This window comes from Seriola lalandi, unplaced genomic scaffold, assembly GCF_002814215.2.
Source record: "Seriola lalandi dorsalis isolate HSWRI2012SDOR001 ecotype SW California unplaced genomic scaffold, Sedor1 jcf7180002053912, whole genome shotgun sequence".
NCBI lineage: Eukaryota > Metazoa > Chordata > Actinopteri > Carangiformes > Carangidae > Seriola > Seriola lalandi.
This window is the reverse complement of record NW_019524465.1, coordinates 194,138-211,555: the sequence shown is the minus strand read 5'-3', so window position 1 is coordinate 211,555 and position 17,418 is coordinate 194,138. Positions and strand designations below refer to the sequence as shown.

The window sequence follows — 17,418 nt, the reverse complement described above, 5'->3', positions numbered from 1 at the left end:
GTGCATTAAAAAAGGTAAGTTATACTCTGTTCACTGTTTGTCTTTGTGCTGAAGATCAGTGAAGAGCATCAGAACTAAAACCCACTAATGAGCGGTGTCGTCTCATTCTTGATTGCTTGCAGAGCAGCAGACAACCCGTCAGCATCATCAGGGCAGGACTGAGGTAATAACGTCAGCCCAGGCCAACCTCCACACACACACATTCACGACACACACACACACGCTGTTCACTGCAGACGGGTTGTAGAGAGACTGTTTTTCTGTTGACTGTTTCTGCCAGTAACACACTCCGTGGCCAACGAGTGGACTGTACGGCAGTGGATTTGGACTCTGTCCGGTTGCACAGGTGTACCCAATAAAGTTATTTTACTTTTACTACCAGACACAAAAACTTCTTAAAAAGACTCAAAAATAATTTTAAAAAAGCAGCCAAATGTTTTCAGTTGCAAGCGTTAGTTATAATGTTATATATATATATATGTAATGTTTGTGCACTTTTGCAGTGTTTGTTTTGTTGTCTGTGCCGGAACATCGTGCACAACACTGACTCATCACAGCCGCAGTGACGTCAGAGTAATTATCATCTGCTGGTTTTCAGCGCCGCCGCTTCAGACTCGTCGTCAGGCTTCAGGAGACGAAAGGTCAGAGACGTGACCTCTGAGGTAAAGAACCTGAGCACTGACACTGAGGTGATAGAGGGAGTGTGACATTCACCTGGACTTCTGCTTCTTCTTGTTATTCTTCTTAATTTTACTGTTTTGTAATTAAAAAAAAATAATAATAATAATTTCCACAAATTCACGTGCACTCTTAACTTTGAATCCACACACACTTCAGATTTCCACCATAACACACACACTTCAATGGATACAGTGCACATAATTCCACAGTAACTACACAGATATTTATCTAGTTTTATCTCTTTCTTTGCTGTACTACTATAAACACCTACAGTATTCCTGTGACGACTTCAACGCGTTTAATGTCATTAATTAATTTATTTTCTTCCTTACATTCTTCCCTCTTTGTTCCCTTATTCTCTTCTTTTTTTCCATTCCTTCTTTTCTTTCTTTCTGTGTTGTGATTCTTTCTTTCTCCTTTTTCTTTGGCTCTGGACTCTTCCTCATCCCTCATTCTCTCTTTCTTTCTCCCTTTTCTGTCCTCCTTTGATTTTCGCTTGTCTTCTCCTCTTTCTTGTATTTCATTTTACAGTTTCATTCTTCCTCTCTTGGTTGTACCCACTCCTCCTCTCCTCACAGTTCATCCTCCTCTTCCTGTCTCTGCTCCTCCAGTTTAAACCTTCTGCTCTCCGCCTTCATATTTCCTCTAATTGAAAATGCATCTCTCCTGTAATATTCCTGCAGGAACTCACACCATTACCTACACACACACAGACACACACACACACACACACACACACACACACACACACACACTATGGAGCTAGACTGAGCTAAGGTTTTTCCATCCTGGTGTTTACCTGGGAACAGCGCGTATCCGCGCTTTTTTTCTCTGTTGGCATAAGCAGCTGACAGAATATAAATAAAAAATATATAGACTACACACACACACACACACACACACACACACACACACCGAGCAGCAGGCTGTAAATCACAGCGACCTGCAGCAACACGACAGATCCGTGTTTGAGTCCACCGTGAGAGGCAGCAGTGATACCGGCGCTGTCTGATTTAATATGAAAACGACGCCGCAACTGAAGCGTTTTACCGCAGGAGTAAAAACTTTTAATGGAGCCGTAATAAATGTTAGTTTTTAAAGAAACGGCGGTAAATGGAAACGCAGTCACGTGGAAACAGCAACAGTCCGCGTGGAGACAAAGTCAATATAATAATGAGACATTTCACTGATGATAAAGTCAGACTGAGTCTAGTCAACATGAAGCTCCCTTCACTCATCAACACGGTGCCGGACACAGTTTGTTATTAATCAGCTGATCAAGCAGCTTTTTAAAAATAATTTATGATGTCATCACAGGATTTTTTATTAGCGACTTAATGTAAATTGTGGTTCATATATATCTATATATGCTACAGTAGATCATAATGTGTGTGTGTGTGTGTGTGTGTGTTTGTGTGTGTGAGTTACACTTCAGTTGTCTTATCTCACTTTCAGCTCTGTAGCTTTATTATCTCCTGCAGTTTTCCTAACAGTGAGTAACTGATGAATCCTGTCTCCATGGCAACCAAAGAGTCACAGGATTCTGCAACATCTTTTAAAGAACATCAGGATGATAAGATAAACCCTTTATTACAATTTCATTGGTTCACAATAAATGATCCATTTCAGTCAGGGCGATCCCCCATCTGCTGTTTACAGCTGCATGAGAGCAGCTGACGTCACAAACAAATGAAGACATTTAGAGTCAGATTGAACATTTATAATGCAGAGAACAAAAAATATATATTATAAAGAAATATGTGACCAATCACTGTAAAACAATATGTAATCAACACACATCAAGACCCTCCACCACAAGAAGTTTAAACACTCACATCCAACATACAAGTGACAATAACAGGCTTTAATAATCATCATTTTAGTTATTTATTTGTTAGGCAGTTAGTTTTCTGTCATAACATTAGAATATAACTTTAACCCATCATGGCTGCTTTATTATAGGCTATATATATTTTGTTATTATTATTATTTTATAATTACATCTTTATGATTTATTGTAGTTTTTGTCTTCATAAAACAAAAGACGTTTTTAGAAAACGATCAGGAGTGTGTTATTATGGGCTGTTCCTCTCTTTATAAGGAGCTGCTCTGTGGAGCCTAAACCTTTTTTAAAAATATAACTTGCATTCAAATGTTTATTGACCTGTTCTACTTCTATAATAGAAATCTCTTTCATCTTCCTGGAAAATTCAGACATAACCACATTTCTTCTGGTCTCGTGCACATGATCAGAATATTATCTGCATCTTTGATGTTTGATTTTTTTTCATGTGTTGTTCACTTGTTTTGTTCCCGGGTCGTTAACTCTTAAGGGCAAAGTAAAACAAAGCAGCCTCTTTATTAATCACAAGTCCTCTCCCTGTAAAAGGGAACATGTGAGGCTTAAAAAGCTGAACTCTGACCTCTAGGTTGTGATCATCACAGAGACACGATGTCTCATGAAATGCGCAGTTTAACACCAGAAACAGCATCTTAGAAAAACCCGGATGCAGCTGATTTAGTCTTGTACAACTAAAAATGAGCGTCAGGTGAATTTAGCTTCTTCGTACAACAAAGTCTCGGTCTTCACATCCTCCACTTCTCCTCCTGCTGCAGGTCCTGTCCACACTGCTACCCTCAGTCCTGTGCTGTGCCCGGGGCGGCCGCAGCTCCAACAGCCCGAGAGCCGCTGTCACTTCGGATACTTTACTGCGCGCTGCTGGCCTCATCCTCCGGGGCCGGGCGGGGTCACAGTCTTTCTTCTTTCTCTAATTGAATATTAACAGCACGTTTGAGCGTTTCCGCCCACCTTCCACGGGATGAGGTCAAAAAACAAATCAGATTTCGGCTTCATGACTCTGTGTGTATGTGTGAAGAGTCCAAGGAGGGAAAAAAGTCAAAACCAAACAAAACTGGCAACAACAGAGAGTTTCAGTCCTAATGTGAGATGATGCCAGAGGAATTCAGAAAATGTTTGAGAGGAAATATCTGAACCTTATAAAAAATCTTGTGTAAAACCTCTGGACATGTTAATCTGATGTGGTTCAACAGAATCAAACTGCTGTATTGTGGATGACTGAGATGCCATCGCGGCTATAAATGGGATCTAAACAGCAAACAGTTGGTTTTAGTTTTTACTGCTGGTGTGTAACGAGTTTCCTCCCATTGGGATCTCACTACACCCCACCCCCCTAAAAAAAACACGCGCGCGCGTGCACGCTGAATGATTACTTTGCCATAATTTTACGCACAAACATTTACTTGAACAAAAGCATTAAATTAAAATCGTTTAGAAAATAAGACTCCACTTATTATTGCTGATTAATTTCTAATTAAAATGATAATCATGTAATTTCTTTCTGCTTATTCTTCCATTATTCACCGACTGGCGGATCAATAATTAGTTTTGAGCTCAAATCAATGATTTTTATTGACAGTCGTAAATGTCAATATAAGAAATGTAAATATTATCTGATGCTTCGGTCTGTGCAGAATAATTTTAGGGTACATTTACCTGGACGAAAAGTCACTTAATTATAATGATATTATTTATATCTATATATAGTTTATAGGCCAATTACATTCATTAATATTTCCGTCATGACGAAAGCCTGGAGGGAAACCATGAAACCAACCAAACGCTTCTGATTGAAATATTCCGACACAGTTTTTTTTTCTTTATTTTTTAAACTTATTTATGTTCTGTTGCTTTTTCTCTTAGTTTGTTCAGATGTTCTTCACTTTATTCCACAGTTTCTGCGCAGGTATAATTCAGGTGCGCGCTTGTATATAAAGCTCATTGAAGTTGACGGATGCTCAGCGGTGACCTTTGGAGAGCTTCAGCTCCAGGAGCCGCAGGTTGACTCCGGGCCGCCTGATCTCTTCGTTTTTACCTCAGACAGGAAGTGTGTGACGTGAATGTTTTTTTCTTTCTCTGCGGTAGGAAGTGATCAGCCTCTGGTCTCCGGCCTGTGCGCCTCTTCCCGGGCATCAAGGCCCGGGGAGAGCAGCTCGTCAGCGGAGCCACGTGTTTTTAAGAAGCAATAAAAGCGACAATCTTCAACGAGTTTGACGAAAAGCTGCTGCAGCAATACAAACTGTCTGCATGAATAATATTATTATTGTTAGCCCTACATTTATTACTATTGCATTTAAATATTTAATAGTAGCAGTAGTTTGCTATATTATTCTATATATTTGTTCACAATGTTTTTGGGAAAACCTTTCTTGCATTAGACAGAAAAAAATGTTTTTTTTCATAACAATAGTAAAAGCAAATTATAATCGATTCGATAAAAACAAAGATTTAATTGAATAAGTGATGCGTCACTTTATTCTGCGCCATTGTTCAGTGGTTGATCAGTTGCAGGGATTTGGCTTCAATATGTAAAATGACTAATAAATGAGTAATTATTAAATAATGAATGGACTGCTGGAATAAACAGGCCATGTGTGGAAAGATAAATTTCAAATAGAAAATCATTAACATCAGCTGCTGACAGCATCCTCCTAATCTGACCTTTAAATGTGCCAATTTATTGTCTGTAATATTTGCGGCCAATATTTTTGTGTTGCAGTGGATGAGCGGGCCGAGCGGAGTGACACCGTTTCACCCACTAATCTTCCTTGTTTGTGTCCGGGCCTGCAGCTCTGAGATCAGCCCACCTGTCCCGCGGCAGCTCTGCTCGGGCTCCTCAGCTGTCGGCTCACACAATGAGCTGTAATGTGACTTTTCCTACAACCCCTGGTAATGATGGAATCAGCGGCTCAGACTCAGGCCTGCCCGCCGACAGGACAGGTATTGACCCACAATGACTTTTTGGATGTTCGCCATGAGGTGAAGGCCTCAAACCTGGGGGTTCATCCTGCAGAGGAGGAGTGATCTGAAGCTGCAGGATCTGGGTGTCAGAGACGGGAGACGGCGGGACTGGTGAGGTCAGTGAATGCATCATTAAATTTAACTGACCCAATTTAATTGTTTAATTATTTTTCTTTGCACTGTGTACTGCATTAAAAGCAGAACGAGCCTCAGTGCTATGAGGGAAAAAAAAGATATGAGCAAATGTGTTTTTCCATAGGCAACAGGATGGAGTCAGTTCATTAGGCTGCTGCAGTCTGGATCACGGTTCCTCTTCCAGGACGCGCGTCTCCGTCCGCTGTCATTGGACGGAACACTTTGTGGAGCTGTCTTTTCTCTCTTCTCATTGGACGCGCGGGTTTGACAGGGAGCAGGAGGGCCGCCCTCTGCGCCTGGAAAAAAAAACTCCTCCAGAAGTGAGTATCAATCAGAGAGAAGTTAGGGGGACAGAAAGAGAAAAAGAAAGACGCGGAGTGGAAGGAGCGAGAGACGCGCAAAGCGGCAGACCGCATCAAAACGATCAATCCTCCCGGACTCGAGCTCATGCGCAGCCAGGATGACACAGTGCGCCTTCACAAGTTTGGTGCGGCGTTTCTAGTCACAGTTGGGATTACTTTGGACACTTGGTGAGTTTGCGCCCCGCTGTAAACACTGACGTGTGCATTTTTTTTTTATTGTTTTGCTTCACTGCGTTGGACGGACGGAGTGGGTTTTTCGCCGCGTCCCTCCCTCCCCCCGTCGGGTGGATTTGAGAGAAATGAGTGAGAGGAGGCGATCTGCCGCAGCTCTGAGCTCTAGAGCCCACGCTTTTTCCGTGGAAGCCCTGATCGGCTCCAACAAGAAGAGGAAGCTCCGGGGCTGGGAGGAGAAGGAACTGGAGTTGTCCATGGAGAGCCTCGCCACAGACGGAGAGGACCCGGCGCACTGTCTGGATATGGACCCGGGTCAGTGCTGCAGACGTGCACCACACCGCTCAAATATCCGGATCTCCGTTATATCACTGCAGCTCAAAGCAAAACCACAAGTCCCGAGTCAAAACATGGCTCCACTGTCAGTGACCCAACCCAAGACAGGGCATGTAGCTGAGAGCTCCATGCGAGTCGTTCCTTTCTCCTCTGCTCAGTGACTCCGCTCTGCTGCAGCACACAGGAGAGTTTCACTGTAGTAGATGTAGCTTATAAACCTGATGGGTGCAGGCCTGCAGAGAGAGTCAGTCCTGCTGCTCCACTCTCAGGAATATGACGCATTACATCAGGAAAATTCACCCAAAGGAGCAAAAACAAATCAAACTATCAAAACAAGTTAAAGCAGGTTTTAGGACTGAAGCGATTAGATGTGTGTTTTTGTCATGGCGGGTTGGTTTGTCCAGGTTTTGACTCCGGACTGGTGGATCACACTGTGTGATGTAAGTGACATCAAAATACTTTAATGAGTCAAAGCGTGAAGTTGTGTTGCTGTTTGGAGGCTGTTTGCTCTCAGCGCAGATCTGGCTGCAGGCCCGCAGGGAGGCCTCGGCTCTCTGCACGGTGCGCTGACATCCAGAAAATCACCAAACAGGGTGAATTAGTTTGTCCTCTGCTGAGAAATAAACCCCGGCCTCGTGCAAAACTGCAATCAGGGTACACGTGCAATAAAAGCGTCCGTTTGCGCCAAACGCAGAATATGAGTGTTTTCCAGGCGCACAGAGAAGCGCTGAAGCAAAAGTTAAGAGTTGATCATTCATGGAAAATGTGTGATCAGTTTAAACATGTAATGTAAGAATCCAACAACCATCCAACCACCAGGGAAAATGTTAATAAATTAAACACTGCAGAACAGTGGAAACACACGGCGTGTGTAAAGAATAATCACATAAAATAATTCTAATGATGAAATAAAGAGAAAGGGATAATGAGGATTTTTAAATTAACGTGTAGCAGAAGAATTTACCACTGGTTTAAATTAGGATTTAAAAAATCTAACATTTTGTTGTATCAGCAGTTTTTTTTAAATTGTAGTTTCTTTATAACAAACACGATAAAACAGATTTTTTGGGGTTTTTTTGCAACAACTACAATTTTTATTTGAACAATTAATTAATATTTTTTGTCAACTTTTTTAATTCATGGCTCATTTCCACCAACTTAAAAAACATGAAATATTCTGACGTGTCTTTCATCTCAAACCTGTTTGGAGATGAGCTGATCACACGGAGACGAACCTGCTGCGCCGCTGAGGAAGAACTTAAAGTGACTTTTAACCTGGAAGTTTCGCCTCGAGTTTGAGCCTCAGATAAAAAAAATATCATATAGTTCAAGGTAATTCAGGCCAAATAATGTATAAGTCACTGTTGAATGAATTTAGTGTTCTTGCAGAATTTGAGATTTGGTGAAAATGATTTATCTCCGCGAGGCTCATGGATCCAGAAGAGGCCCTCCTTTAATTATTGAATATTTGATTTTGCTCGAAATATAGAAATCACATTATTTTACATGAGCATCGCAGCTCGTTAAATCTCTGTAGAAATGTAGAACCAGGAGGAGATGAAGCTCTCCCACCTCCGCCCGCTGCTCACACAGTCTGAGGCCGACGCTGAGTCCCGGTGCCTGCCGCTGTCTGACCTCCGGGGCGCAGCGCCTTTACGCACGGGACTCCTCTCGGTGTGAAGCTGCTGCCAGTGACTGAAAAGCAAAACCTAAAAAAAATATGAGAAGAGAAGTAAATCAGTGAGAGGGAGGATCTGGGCAGAGATGGTTTGTCCTATATATTCTCATGGGAAGGTTGTTGTTTTTGCTGATATTAAAGTATATGTCTGCGCTGTGGTTAAATGAGGGAGCTGAAACCAAACGTTGATTTCTCTGCTGCCAGCGGCGAACAGCGTGTTTTAAACGGTCAAAGTTAATCAACAGAAATGAACCGTACACGTCATTAAAGGGCCATGACGTGATTTTTCTCATCTTTTTTTGATTCCGTGGGGAAGAAACGTTTCTTTGTTCATCTTCTCCCTGATTTTGTTCCGGGTAATTTCAGGGTTGGTGACTGAATGAATAACCCAGTTCCCGGTCCTCGACCCCCGCCCCCCGCCCCACCCCCCCACCCTGGTGCCGCTCATTAGCAGGCGGGTTGTTGGCAGGTTCAGCGGGTCCTGCTCGGGTCCCAAAGCCTCCGCTTTGGCGCGTCGGGCGGCGGTGACCGAGAACAGCGAGTCTCTGTGGTCAGATTATGTGGTTTAGAGGAATCCTTAACGGAGTGATTTTATTTTTACTCAACTCCAGGCGAGGCTGGAAGCCGGCTGGTCGTATAACACGTTTATTAGCCTCAAAGACAAGGGCAGGACTGAGAAACGCACAGACTCCGACAAAGGCTCGCATTTAACAGTCTGCTCAACAGCTTCGTTTGCACAGAAAAAAAGTAGATTTGTTAGACCTCACAAAACTCCTACAACCACATCTCCCTAATATTAAGACAACAATTAACAGGTTAAACTACATCTAGTATAACTTCAACCTTTAATACCATTTATCAAAGGCCTGAGCCTTCACAAGGTGACACTTTGCGCTTTTACGCACAGATTACGCACAGAACTAATCAAGATTACTATATAATAAGTGACCTGCACACTGCTGCTTCCTCTCAGTGTTCCTGTGCAGGCCGATAAAAGAGATGTGTGTGTGATTGAAGTTTTTACTGCTCCATCAGTGAGGAAACAGGTGCTCTCACTGTGTGGACCGGGTTATTCAGTGATTTCATGGTTGCTACTGTCCTCTTCAGAAATCTGCTGCAACCTCATTAAATGTATCAACTCCATAAACATCTTTTCTATGCAGTGGCCATATAATAACTAAAATTACATGTGTTAACCCCTTAAACCTTTGAAACCCCCCACGAACTTCCCCTTAAGAATCTATGAAAAGGGGGAAAAATCCACATTGTACAACAACATGTTACACAGAATACTGCGCTTGAGAGGCGCCACTTAATGCACGTGGTGTGTACCTTTTTATTCAGATGTTCAAATCTAAAATGAGACATTTTTTTATTTTTATTGAAAAATTGCAAATGATAATTATAATAATAATGATAATTTTATACAAGTTTCTGGAACATATTTAATGTGTCTGGAAAATGTTGTGTTCAAAAAGTTTGGAGAGATGGAAACACAACCAGGTTTAAGAGGTTGATGCTCTTTATAAGAGAAAATTAAATATTCTAAATCAAGTAAATCAATTAACTGCATGTCAGACTAATCATAACCTCGTTATCCCATCATCTTCTCATGTAGATGTGTAACACGTAACATCTGTCCACAGCTTCCAGTTTAAAAACTCTTCCTCAGCATCAGTAAAATATCCCCTCACAAGAAACATCTGGTGTCAAAACACATATTTGTTCATCTATGAATGAAAAACATAAATTTGCTCCCCAATTAAAAATGGTTACATCTTGATAGAGCATGAATTTTATTCATAAAAGTTCTCAAACCTCCAGAGCAACAAACATCTGTCTACTCTGACTTAAAGCTTCTTTATAACGTCGTTAGACGCTCTTCCTCCCTCTGTGGCCTCTTATTTACAGTAAATATATTTATGCATTAGATGTATTTTAAACAAACTCTGTGACTGAGGCTGATGTGCATGTGCTGCATGTGGACCGTGGCACAGAGGACTATTTGATGCACGGCACTGACTTGATTAAATTCAGACCAATTAGTGGCCTGCTATGGATGTCAGCCTCACTTTAATGAGGCCTGCCATCGTCTGATTGGGAGCCCTTAACCACAAGACACAAGCCCCAAGTGTGTGTGTGTGTGTGTGTGTGTGTGTGTGTGTGTGTGTGAGTGTGTGTGTTTGTGTATGAGTGAGTAAGTGTGTGAGAGTGTGAGAGTGTGTGAAGCTAACCACAGCAGATATCAGAGCAGCGTTCTGCTGAGTGGGCAGATTTTTGATGATCAGTAAATGTCAGGTTTTATTCATTCAGCTTTAAAAAGCTTTCATGTTGGAACGAACTCGATCCTGTCGCACCGACCGAAAAATATTTTCCTGTTTTGTAATTTTTTATTTTTTTATTTTAATTTTTTACAATTTTATTCTCAGTGTTTGAACTTTGGCTTCAGGCCTGATTTTTGACTGAACACAGACCTGTGTGTGTGTGTGTGTGTGTGTGTGTGTGTGTGTGTGTGTGTGTGTGTGTGTGTGTGTGTGACTGGTGTGTGGCGGAGGACAGGTCCTTCAGCCTGATGACAGGGCGGCCAGGCGGAGTCGTCAGGCTCCTGCTTGGCTGGTGTTTCCCTCCTCTGCATCTCGGAGGCGTTCCTGCCAAATTATCTCATTTAATCAGGCTCACACACATACATCCACTTTTAGGTGACGCCAGTCGATACAGGGCAAATATTCAAGCAGCTTTCAGTGTCGATACCAGAAATATCACATTTTCTCATGTTGTGTCAAATCTTCTTCCCGTCGCACTGGAAAAGTATTTAGCATTCAGCAAATCTGACATTTGCAAATGATGAACTATTTACAATTACTGAACATTCAGTGCCAGAAAAATAAATGTCACTGCAGATCAGAAATATATTTTGCACAAAACTGTCTTGCTGATATTTGATCAAAGCCTGATATTGATAAAATTATACAACACTGTTAAATCTAGTTTATGGCACCAGAACTTTGTTTCTGCTCAAACAGCTTGATGCTGAGATGGTCAGAGCTTTGTTGGGTTGCCAGAGCAGCATCAAATGTTTTGCACAACTCAGGAATATAGAAGCACGTTACGAAAACAGAGGCGTAAAACAGGGCTGCAATATTCATCCAAAGAACATGTGTGCTGTATATGTGTATAAACTTTCTGTCAAGGATTCAGCACATTCCCCAGATCAGTCAGATTCCTCTGGTCTCTATGAGATCCTCAAATGAAATGTCTTATTGACCCTGTTTGAAGATCACATTACACCAGTGCAGAGTTGTAGTCGTGATTTTTGTGGGAGCGGGTTTTTGAGCCGTCCATCTCTGTCCTCTTCCTTTAACACCAGCAGTGTGTGTAATACGTATCTGTATAGAAAGTGAGGGGCTGCCTGAGTGTGTGAACAGTTAAAAAGCAGGAGATGAGGAGAGTAATCGTGTGTGACAGTCCTCTGTGGCTGCAGTGACATTAAGGATCTCCCAAGAAAATGATGGAAAGTGTCTCTCTGTCTTATTGTGGTCATTACATCCCTCCACTCCCTGTCCTCCTCTTCTCCTCCTCATCCTCTCCTCTCCTCTTCCTCTCCTCTCTTCATCCTCTCCTCTCCTCTCCTCTTCTCTTCTCCCTCTGCTCTTCCTATCTCCATCTCTCCTTTCCAGCCGGGGTTGGCTCGGCTCGGGCTGCGGCGGTTTTTTCGCCTGGGACGCTGTCCAGTCTCCCAGCAGCTCTGAATTTGCATAACCATATTTGTGTGCCCTTAGTCTGCCAAGTCAACCTCCTTGTGTCAGAGCCCTCAATAAATAATACATTATTAGATTCTTTTTTTTTTTTTGGGTGGTGGTGGTGGAGGAGGAGGAGGAGGGGGTGGAGGACATTCGGCTATAAACTATTTCTGAGAAAAGTGAAATAAGAGCTTGCATGTGTTGATCTTACGAGAGTTTGATCTGGGTAAAGTGCAGCTCCGAGGTGTCGAGCATTAAAGATTTTTACATCCCAGCTGGAAAAACGATGATACATTTTTATATTTAACCCAAAAAGGTTTTAATTTTATTTTGAAATAACATCACACAAGTGTTGAGTAACATTTAAGGGTCACAGTCAAGTGGAATAAATTCTGCATTTCTCTTTTAAAGTGGAAAGAGATCTTGATGTTTAAAGATGCTGCTATTAAGTGACAAAAAGCTGCTTGGATTTTGAACCTGGTGTAATTTGTAATTTACTGTTTCACCTGGAAGAAATGCTTCATGTAAGAGTCTTTGAAATTAATTAACACGGTGAAGAGATCAGGGGAAATGTATGTAAAGAAAATCATCTGGTGCATTTTGATGCTGCAAACTCAGCATTTACAGGAGTCAGGCAGGACTTTGGATGGTGCAGGTTTGTCAGGTGTTCCTGTTATTTTGTCCACCCCTGCCACTTGTACTGTTGGTTTGAAATCAAGTGAATGAAGCTGAGGTCATGCTGGTTGGTGTCTGGGACTTTGAGGCTCAGGAGGATGGAAACCTCTCCTGTAGGTCTGGATGTGTTTCAGGGTGGAGGGAAGGTTTTTATCTGCTCTAACATTGAAACCGTGTTGATGACTCTGACTGGTCAGTCTGTAAAACTCGGTCCAGAAGGAGCACTTGAGGGGAAACTTCATTTGCACAACGTCTCCCTTCGGGATTCTTCATTGTGTGGCCCAATTTAAAATTAATATTTTCTACATCGCATTTCAAAAGGCTTCACGCAGCATTTATTCTGCTTTTGACATCAGCCCAGAAACTCCATGACGAGCTGAGCCAGCGAGCCAACTCGGCCGCTTCTCTCCAGGCTGCAGACGGCAGGTGATTTGGAGTCAGCGGAGAGAACCGCTGCGCCTCCTCACCGCGCCAAGTTTCCTGCGTAAAGCCTAAAGCTTATTAATTCCACTGTTTCAGAGCCGCCTCCTCATCATCTTCCTCATTTTCCCCTCAGACTCGGAGGCGAGTCCCGGCTCGGACGGAGAGGGTCTGGCCGAGAGGACGTCGTGCTCCTTTGGCTCACCCGCCGACCTGGCCCCCGGCCCCTGTGACCCGTCGCCCCCGGCCTCCATGGAGGAGATCCAGGTGGAGCTGCAGTGCGCAGACCTGTGGAAGCGCTTCCATGACATCGGCACGGAGATGATCATCACCAAGGCGGGCAGGTAGGCCGGACACACACACACACACACACACACACACACACACACACACACACACACACTGTCAGCTAGTGAAAGTATCCCAGAAGGTTTACATGCAACTCTATGGTGGATTTATGGCGCAGACAGACTGTGCGTCAAATGTGCTAAAAGGCGATTTGCGTTTTTTTTTCCATTATATGGCAAAAAACAAAGATGAGTTCATTATCAGTTTTATTATGAGTTATTTATTAAAATTAATTTCTTATCAGGGAAGATTATAACAGCTCAGACTTCAGTCAGTCATTAAAACATTTATCAAATATGCGCATTTTAAAATCTGCAGAAGCATCGACCCGCAAACACACTCACAGTAATGCGTCACTTTTAAAGAAACACAGTTCAGTTAGAGCAGAGCACACACACACACGCACACGCACACGCACCTCTGAGCTCTGTTTGGAGGGTGTTAATGTGTTGCACATGCAGGCCGCTCCGCGGCGTTCAGGCCTTCATGAGGCGGCAGGTTATTCCTGATGTCGGAGAATCGGGAGAGCTGGTTCTAATTAATCTCTCTCTAACGTGTTCCGGCTTTTCTCGCTCTCTCGGGCCAACAGTCCAACCCGGAGCAAGCGGCAGGAGTTTGACCTGCGGATCCTGCAGGAAGAACCTTTTCCCCCGCGGTCTGCTCCGCTGCCTGCGCCCGCGGATTGCCGCACATTTCCACTGACATCTCCCCGCGTGTTCACATCAGATCGTGCTTAATGTTGCTTCAGCCTTCAGGCAAATTTCCTCCTTAACAAGTTTAATCAAGTGAATAAACGTCGCAGCTGAACTGAGATAATTCTTTATATTTCCAACAACAGTTTTTGTTGTATGAAAATATTTATTGGATGAAGGGATTCTCGGCTGTTGGAACTGATTCAAGACTGATGACAAAAGTGACACTTGTTACTTAATAATGAGGGAAAATGTAGTTTAGGTTCCTGATACTTGATACATTTATTTTGTATTTTTAATTTTAATTATTTTTTCCTATTAAAATGGTTCAGCTGTGCTTCGTCCAGGCTGCAACGCGCTTTTAGATGCGGACTGTTTTTTCTCTCAGGATGGTGCAGCAGGTCGGTCAGTCAGACTTTTTCAGACCCAGAATAATTTTATTAAAGTCTATAATTTTTACTTCAGCAGAAGACGCGTCTGTTTCTTGTGAGTAAAATGTTTTAGTTGCTGTTTCGTTCTGTAGCTGAACTTTTAAAAGCAGAGTTTTGTTTTCTCCATATGAAACATGAAGCAGTTCCTCAGCTCTTCCTCTTCAGAGTCTCTAATGTCGCCCTCCTCCTCCTCCTCCTCCTCCTCCTCCTGCTCCTACACACAGTCCATGTACAGTTATAGACTATACTTGGCTGCTTTTATGAATTGGGTTAAATTGGTAATCAGCTCATAAACAGAGCAACAATCAGTTTGCGCTGAGGCGGAGTGAAGCCGGACACGACCGTCGCCGTGTGTATTTCACGGCCTGCGCGTAATAAGGCCATAAATCCCGAGGAGAAGGGAAGCAAGAAAACAGCCCTCTTCTCTCATTAGCCGGCCCCGGATTTACGACCTCCAAATGAAAAGGGAAAAATGCAGCGTTTGAAGTGCAAAACGAGGAATTAAGTTGAAATGTCTCCCTCTCCGTGTACAGACCGTTATTTAATATAAGTGCCGCTTTTTCCCCCTTTTTTCTTTTTAGATTGTTTTTTTTTTCATGAGGTTTGAATCAGTTTAAACCTCAAGCTTCAGTCCGCAGCTTCAAAACGAGCTGGTCCCTAAAAATAGTTTAATGATTAAAAATACATTTCTGCCTCTTTGTATAAATAAGATTTACAATTTGACTTTTTAAAGCATTTTGCTAAAATAAGAACTAAAACAGCAGAATAATCCTAAACTGCTGGACTGCAAAGGTCAGAGGTCACAGTGACATGATGACGTAGGTGCAAGTGTTTCACTCCACTATAAAATTATAGAAATGTTCAAAGGAGAGATTTGTCTCTTAATGAATCAACACGTTATTTTATATTGTATAAGGAGTGATGTCAGAGATCAGATAAAGGTTCAGATTCAATATAATGATGTTGGAGAAGCTTTTGAAATAAATGAGATTTTTATATTAAATAAATGTGTAAACTGTAATTTCTCAAAATACAGAGCCCTGATTGACCAAAAGCTGCATCTCCTCTCATTCAACGCTGGTAAATGTGCCGGAAGGAGATGACGGATGTCAGCAAGTCATCTGTTAGAGGAGTCGCCATCAGTGTGAAACCTGCACACTGAAAAAAATAATAATACACCTAAAGATAAAGACTGACAGAACCTACAGTATTTTCAACAGTTTTAAAACACTTCAAACATAGATTTTTTCCTCATTTCAGTGATTAAAGACGGAGTGAGGAGAGATTTCTCCACAAGCAGAAAAAAGCAGAGTTTTATATGTGAAAGCAACTTGTATCTAAAAAAATGTTTCTAAAGTGAAATCTCAGCGGTTTGAGTTTATATCCACAGAAGAAGACACAGCTGCAGATTTGTCATTCACTCTTATGATTATGTAACGGATGTTACAGTCTGACATGAGGCTTCGACCGCACACACATTTTCAATAATCACTATTTCATCATAATAAAAATCAGTTGATTTCAGCAGCGTTGTGGCTCCTGGTTTTTTATCAGGCTGTAACAGCGGTAGTGTCAGGAATTTATTTTGTGATTCAGAGTCTTTAAAGACCTTTGCAGTATGGAAGTATATTCATCTGGCATTAATCCTAGTTTAAATACATTTGAATACATGTAGGAGGTGTAGGCATGTTAAGGGTGGGGGCATGCACCAACTGGAGCACCACACACTTCTTCCTCCCTCTCGGATCAGTGAGTTGGAGAAATAATTATTTTTGCCCCATAAACTTTTTTATTTTCATGTTTTTTTTTTTTCTTTAGTTTTCATTTCTCTGCATTTTTGTGTAAGTCATTATCAAATTCCTGATTGTGACAACAAGGGAAACATTTGCTTCAATAAAAATGATTGACCTCAGGTTCCTCCCTGACCACAGCTGCAGATAAGCAACATGAAATCAGATGTCTGTTCATGCTTTTTAAAGTCTCCTAAATTAATTAAACACAGTTCGAATGTGTTTTGTGGGTCGATCGGCTGCGTAGCAGCTGCTGACGCTGACAGAGTGTCAGCAGCTGACAGAGCTCATCAGTCTGGTTTTTGGACACTTATATTTTAAAAAATGCTAGTCATCTCTTTTCTTAATTTACCACAGAAGGAAAAGGACAGAAACGAGTGTTTACTCCATCAGATTTCTCAGTATGTGTGTGTATGTGTCGTCTTTTTTTCTTTCTTCAGGAGGATGTTTCCTGCCATGCGGGTGAAGATCGCAGGTCTGGACCCTCATCAGCAGTATTACATCGCCATGGACATTGTGCCTGTGGACAACAAGAGATACAGGTACCTTCCTCACACACAGACACATGAATGGAAGTGACTGACGTGTAAAACATCAGACACTTTGTGCACGCTCTTTTCAATTTCACTCGCCTTAAAAATGCAGAAATGTTCCCCAGAGCTTCTTTACCAAACTGCTGTTGAACCAAAATGATTTAATTCAGTGGGGAATTGAATGTCCTATGACGGTCTAAACGCTGTTTTAGAGCCACAACATGAATTAAACCGAAGCAGAAACGCTGAGTAATTGTATTTTTCTCATCAGCGTGAAAGAATGTGAAGTGCGCGGACGCTGCACATCGGCACAAACAGACACCGCAGTCTGAAAATAGCGGTATCGGCCTTCAGAAGTCCTTTTAATGAATGCACAGCTGTACACAATAAGCACATGCACGGTCATATCTGCATGTGCAAATGCATGAGCAAGCCTGCTGCAGCTGGACACACAACTGTATTTTCCTGGATGATTCTCAAATGTCAGGGCGAGCACAAGCATCTTGACCTAGTTGGATTGTTCTCATCTTCATGGCATCTCTCATGTCAGACCCGTGTGTAACAGGATTTGGACCGAGCGGAGATATTTCCAGCCCTTTGTCATTTT

General features: G+C 42.2%; 1 protein-coding gene across 2 annotated transcripts in view; it reads left to right on the top strand.

Annotated features, from left to right (window-relative positions):
• The first annotated feature begins 5,809 nt into the window (after positions 1–5,809).
• Positions 5,810–17,418, top strand: part of tbx15 (T-box transcription factor 15) — a 37,164-nt gene continuing 25,555 nt past the window's right edge. Inside the window, exons 1-3 of one of the 2 annotated variants that reach the window (XM_087172929.1) lie at positions 5,810–6,483; positions 13,154–13,361; positions 16,719–16,824. In XM_087172929.1, coding sequence (XP_087029055.1) covers positions 6,297–6,483; positions 13,154–13,361; positions 16,719–16,824 — 501 coding nt within the window. In that variant the 5' untranslated portion in view covers positions 5,810–6,296. The remainder of the gene's footprint in view (positions 6,484–13,153; positions 13,362–16,718; positions 16,825–17,418) is intronic. The other variant, XM_087172930.1, reaches the window with a different exon arrangement.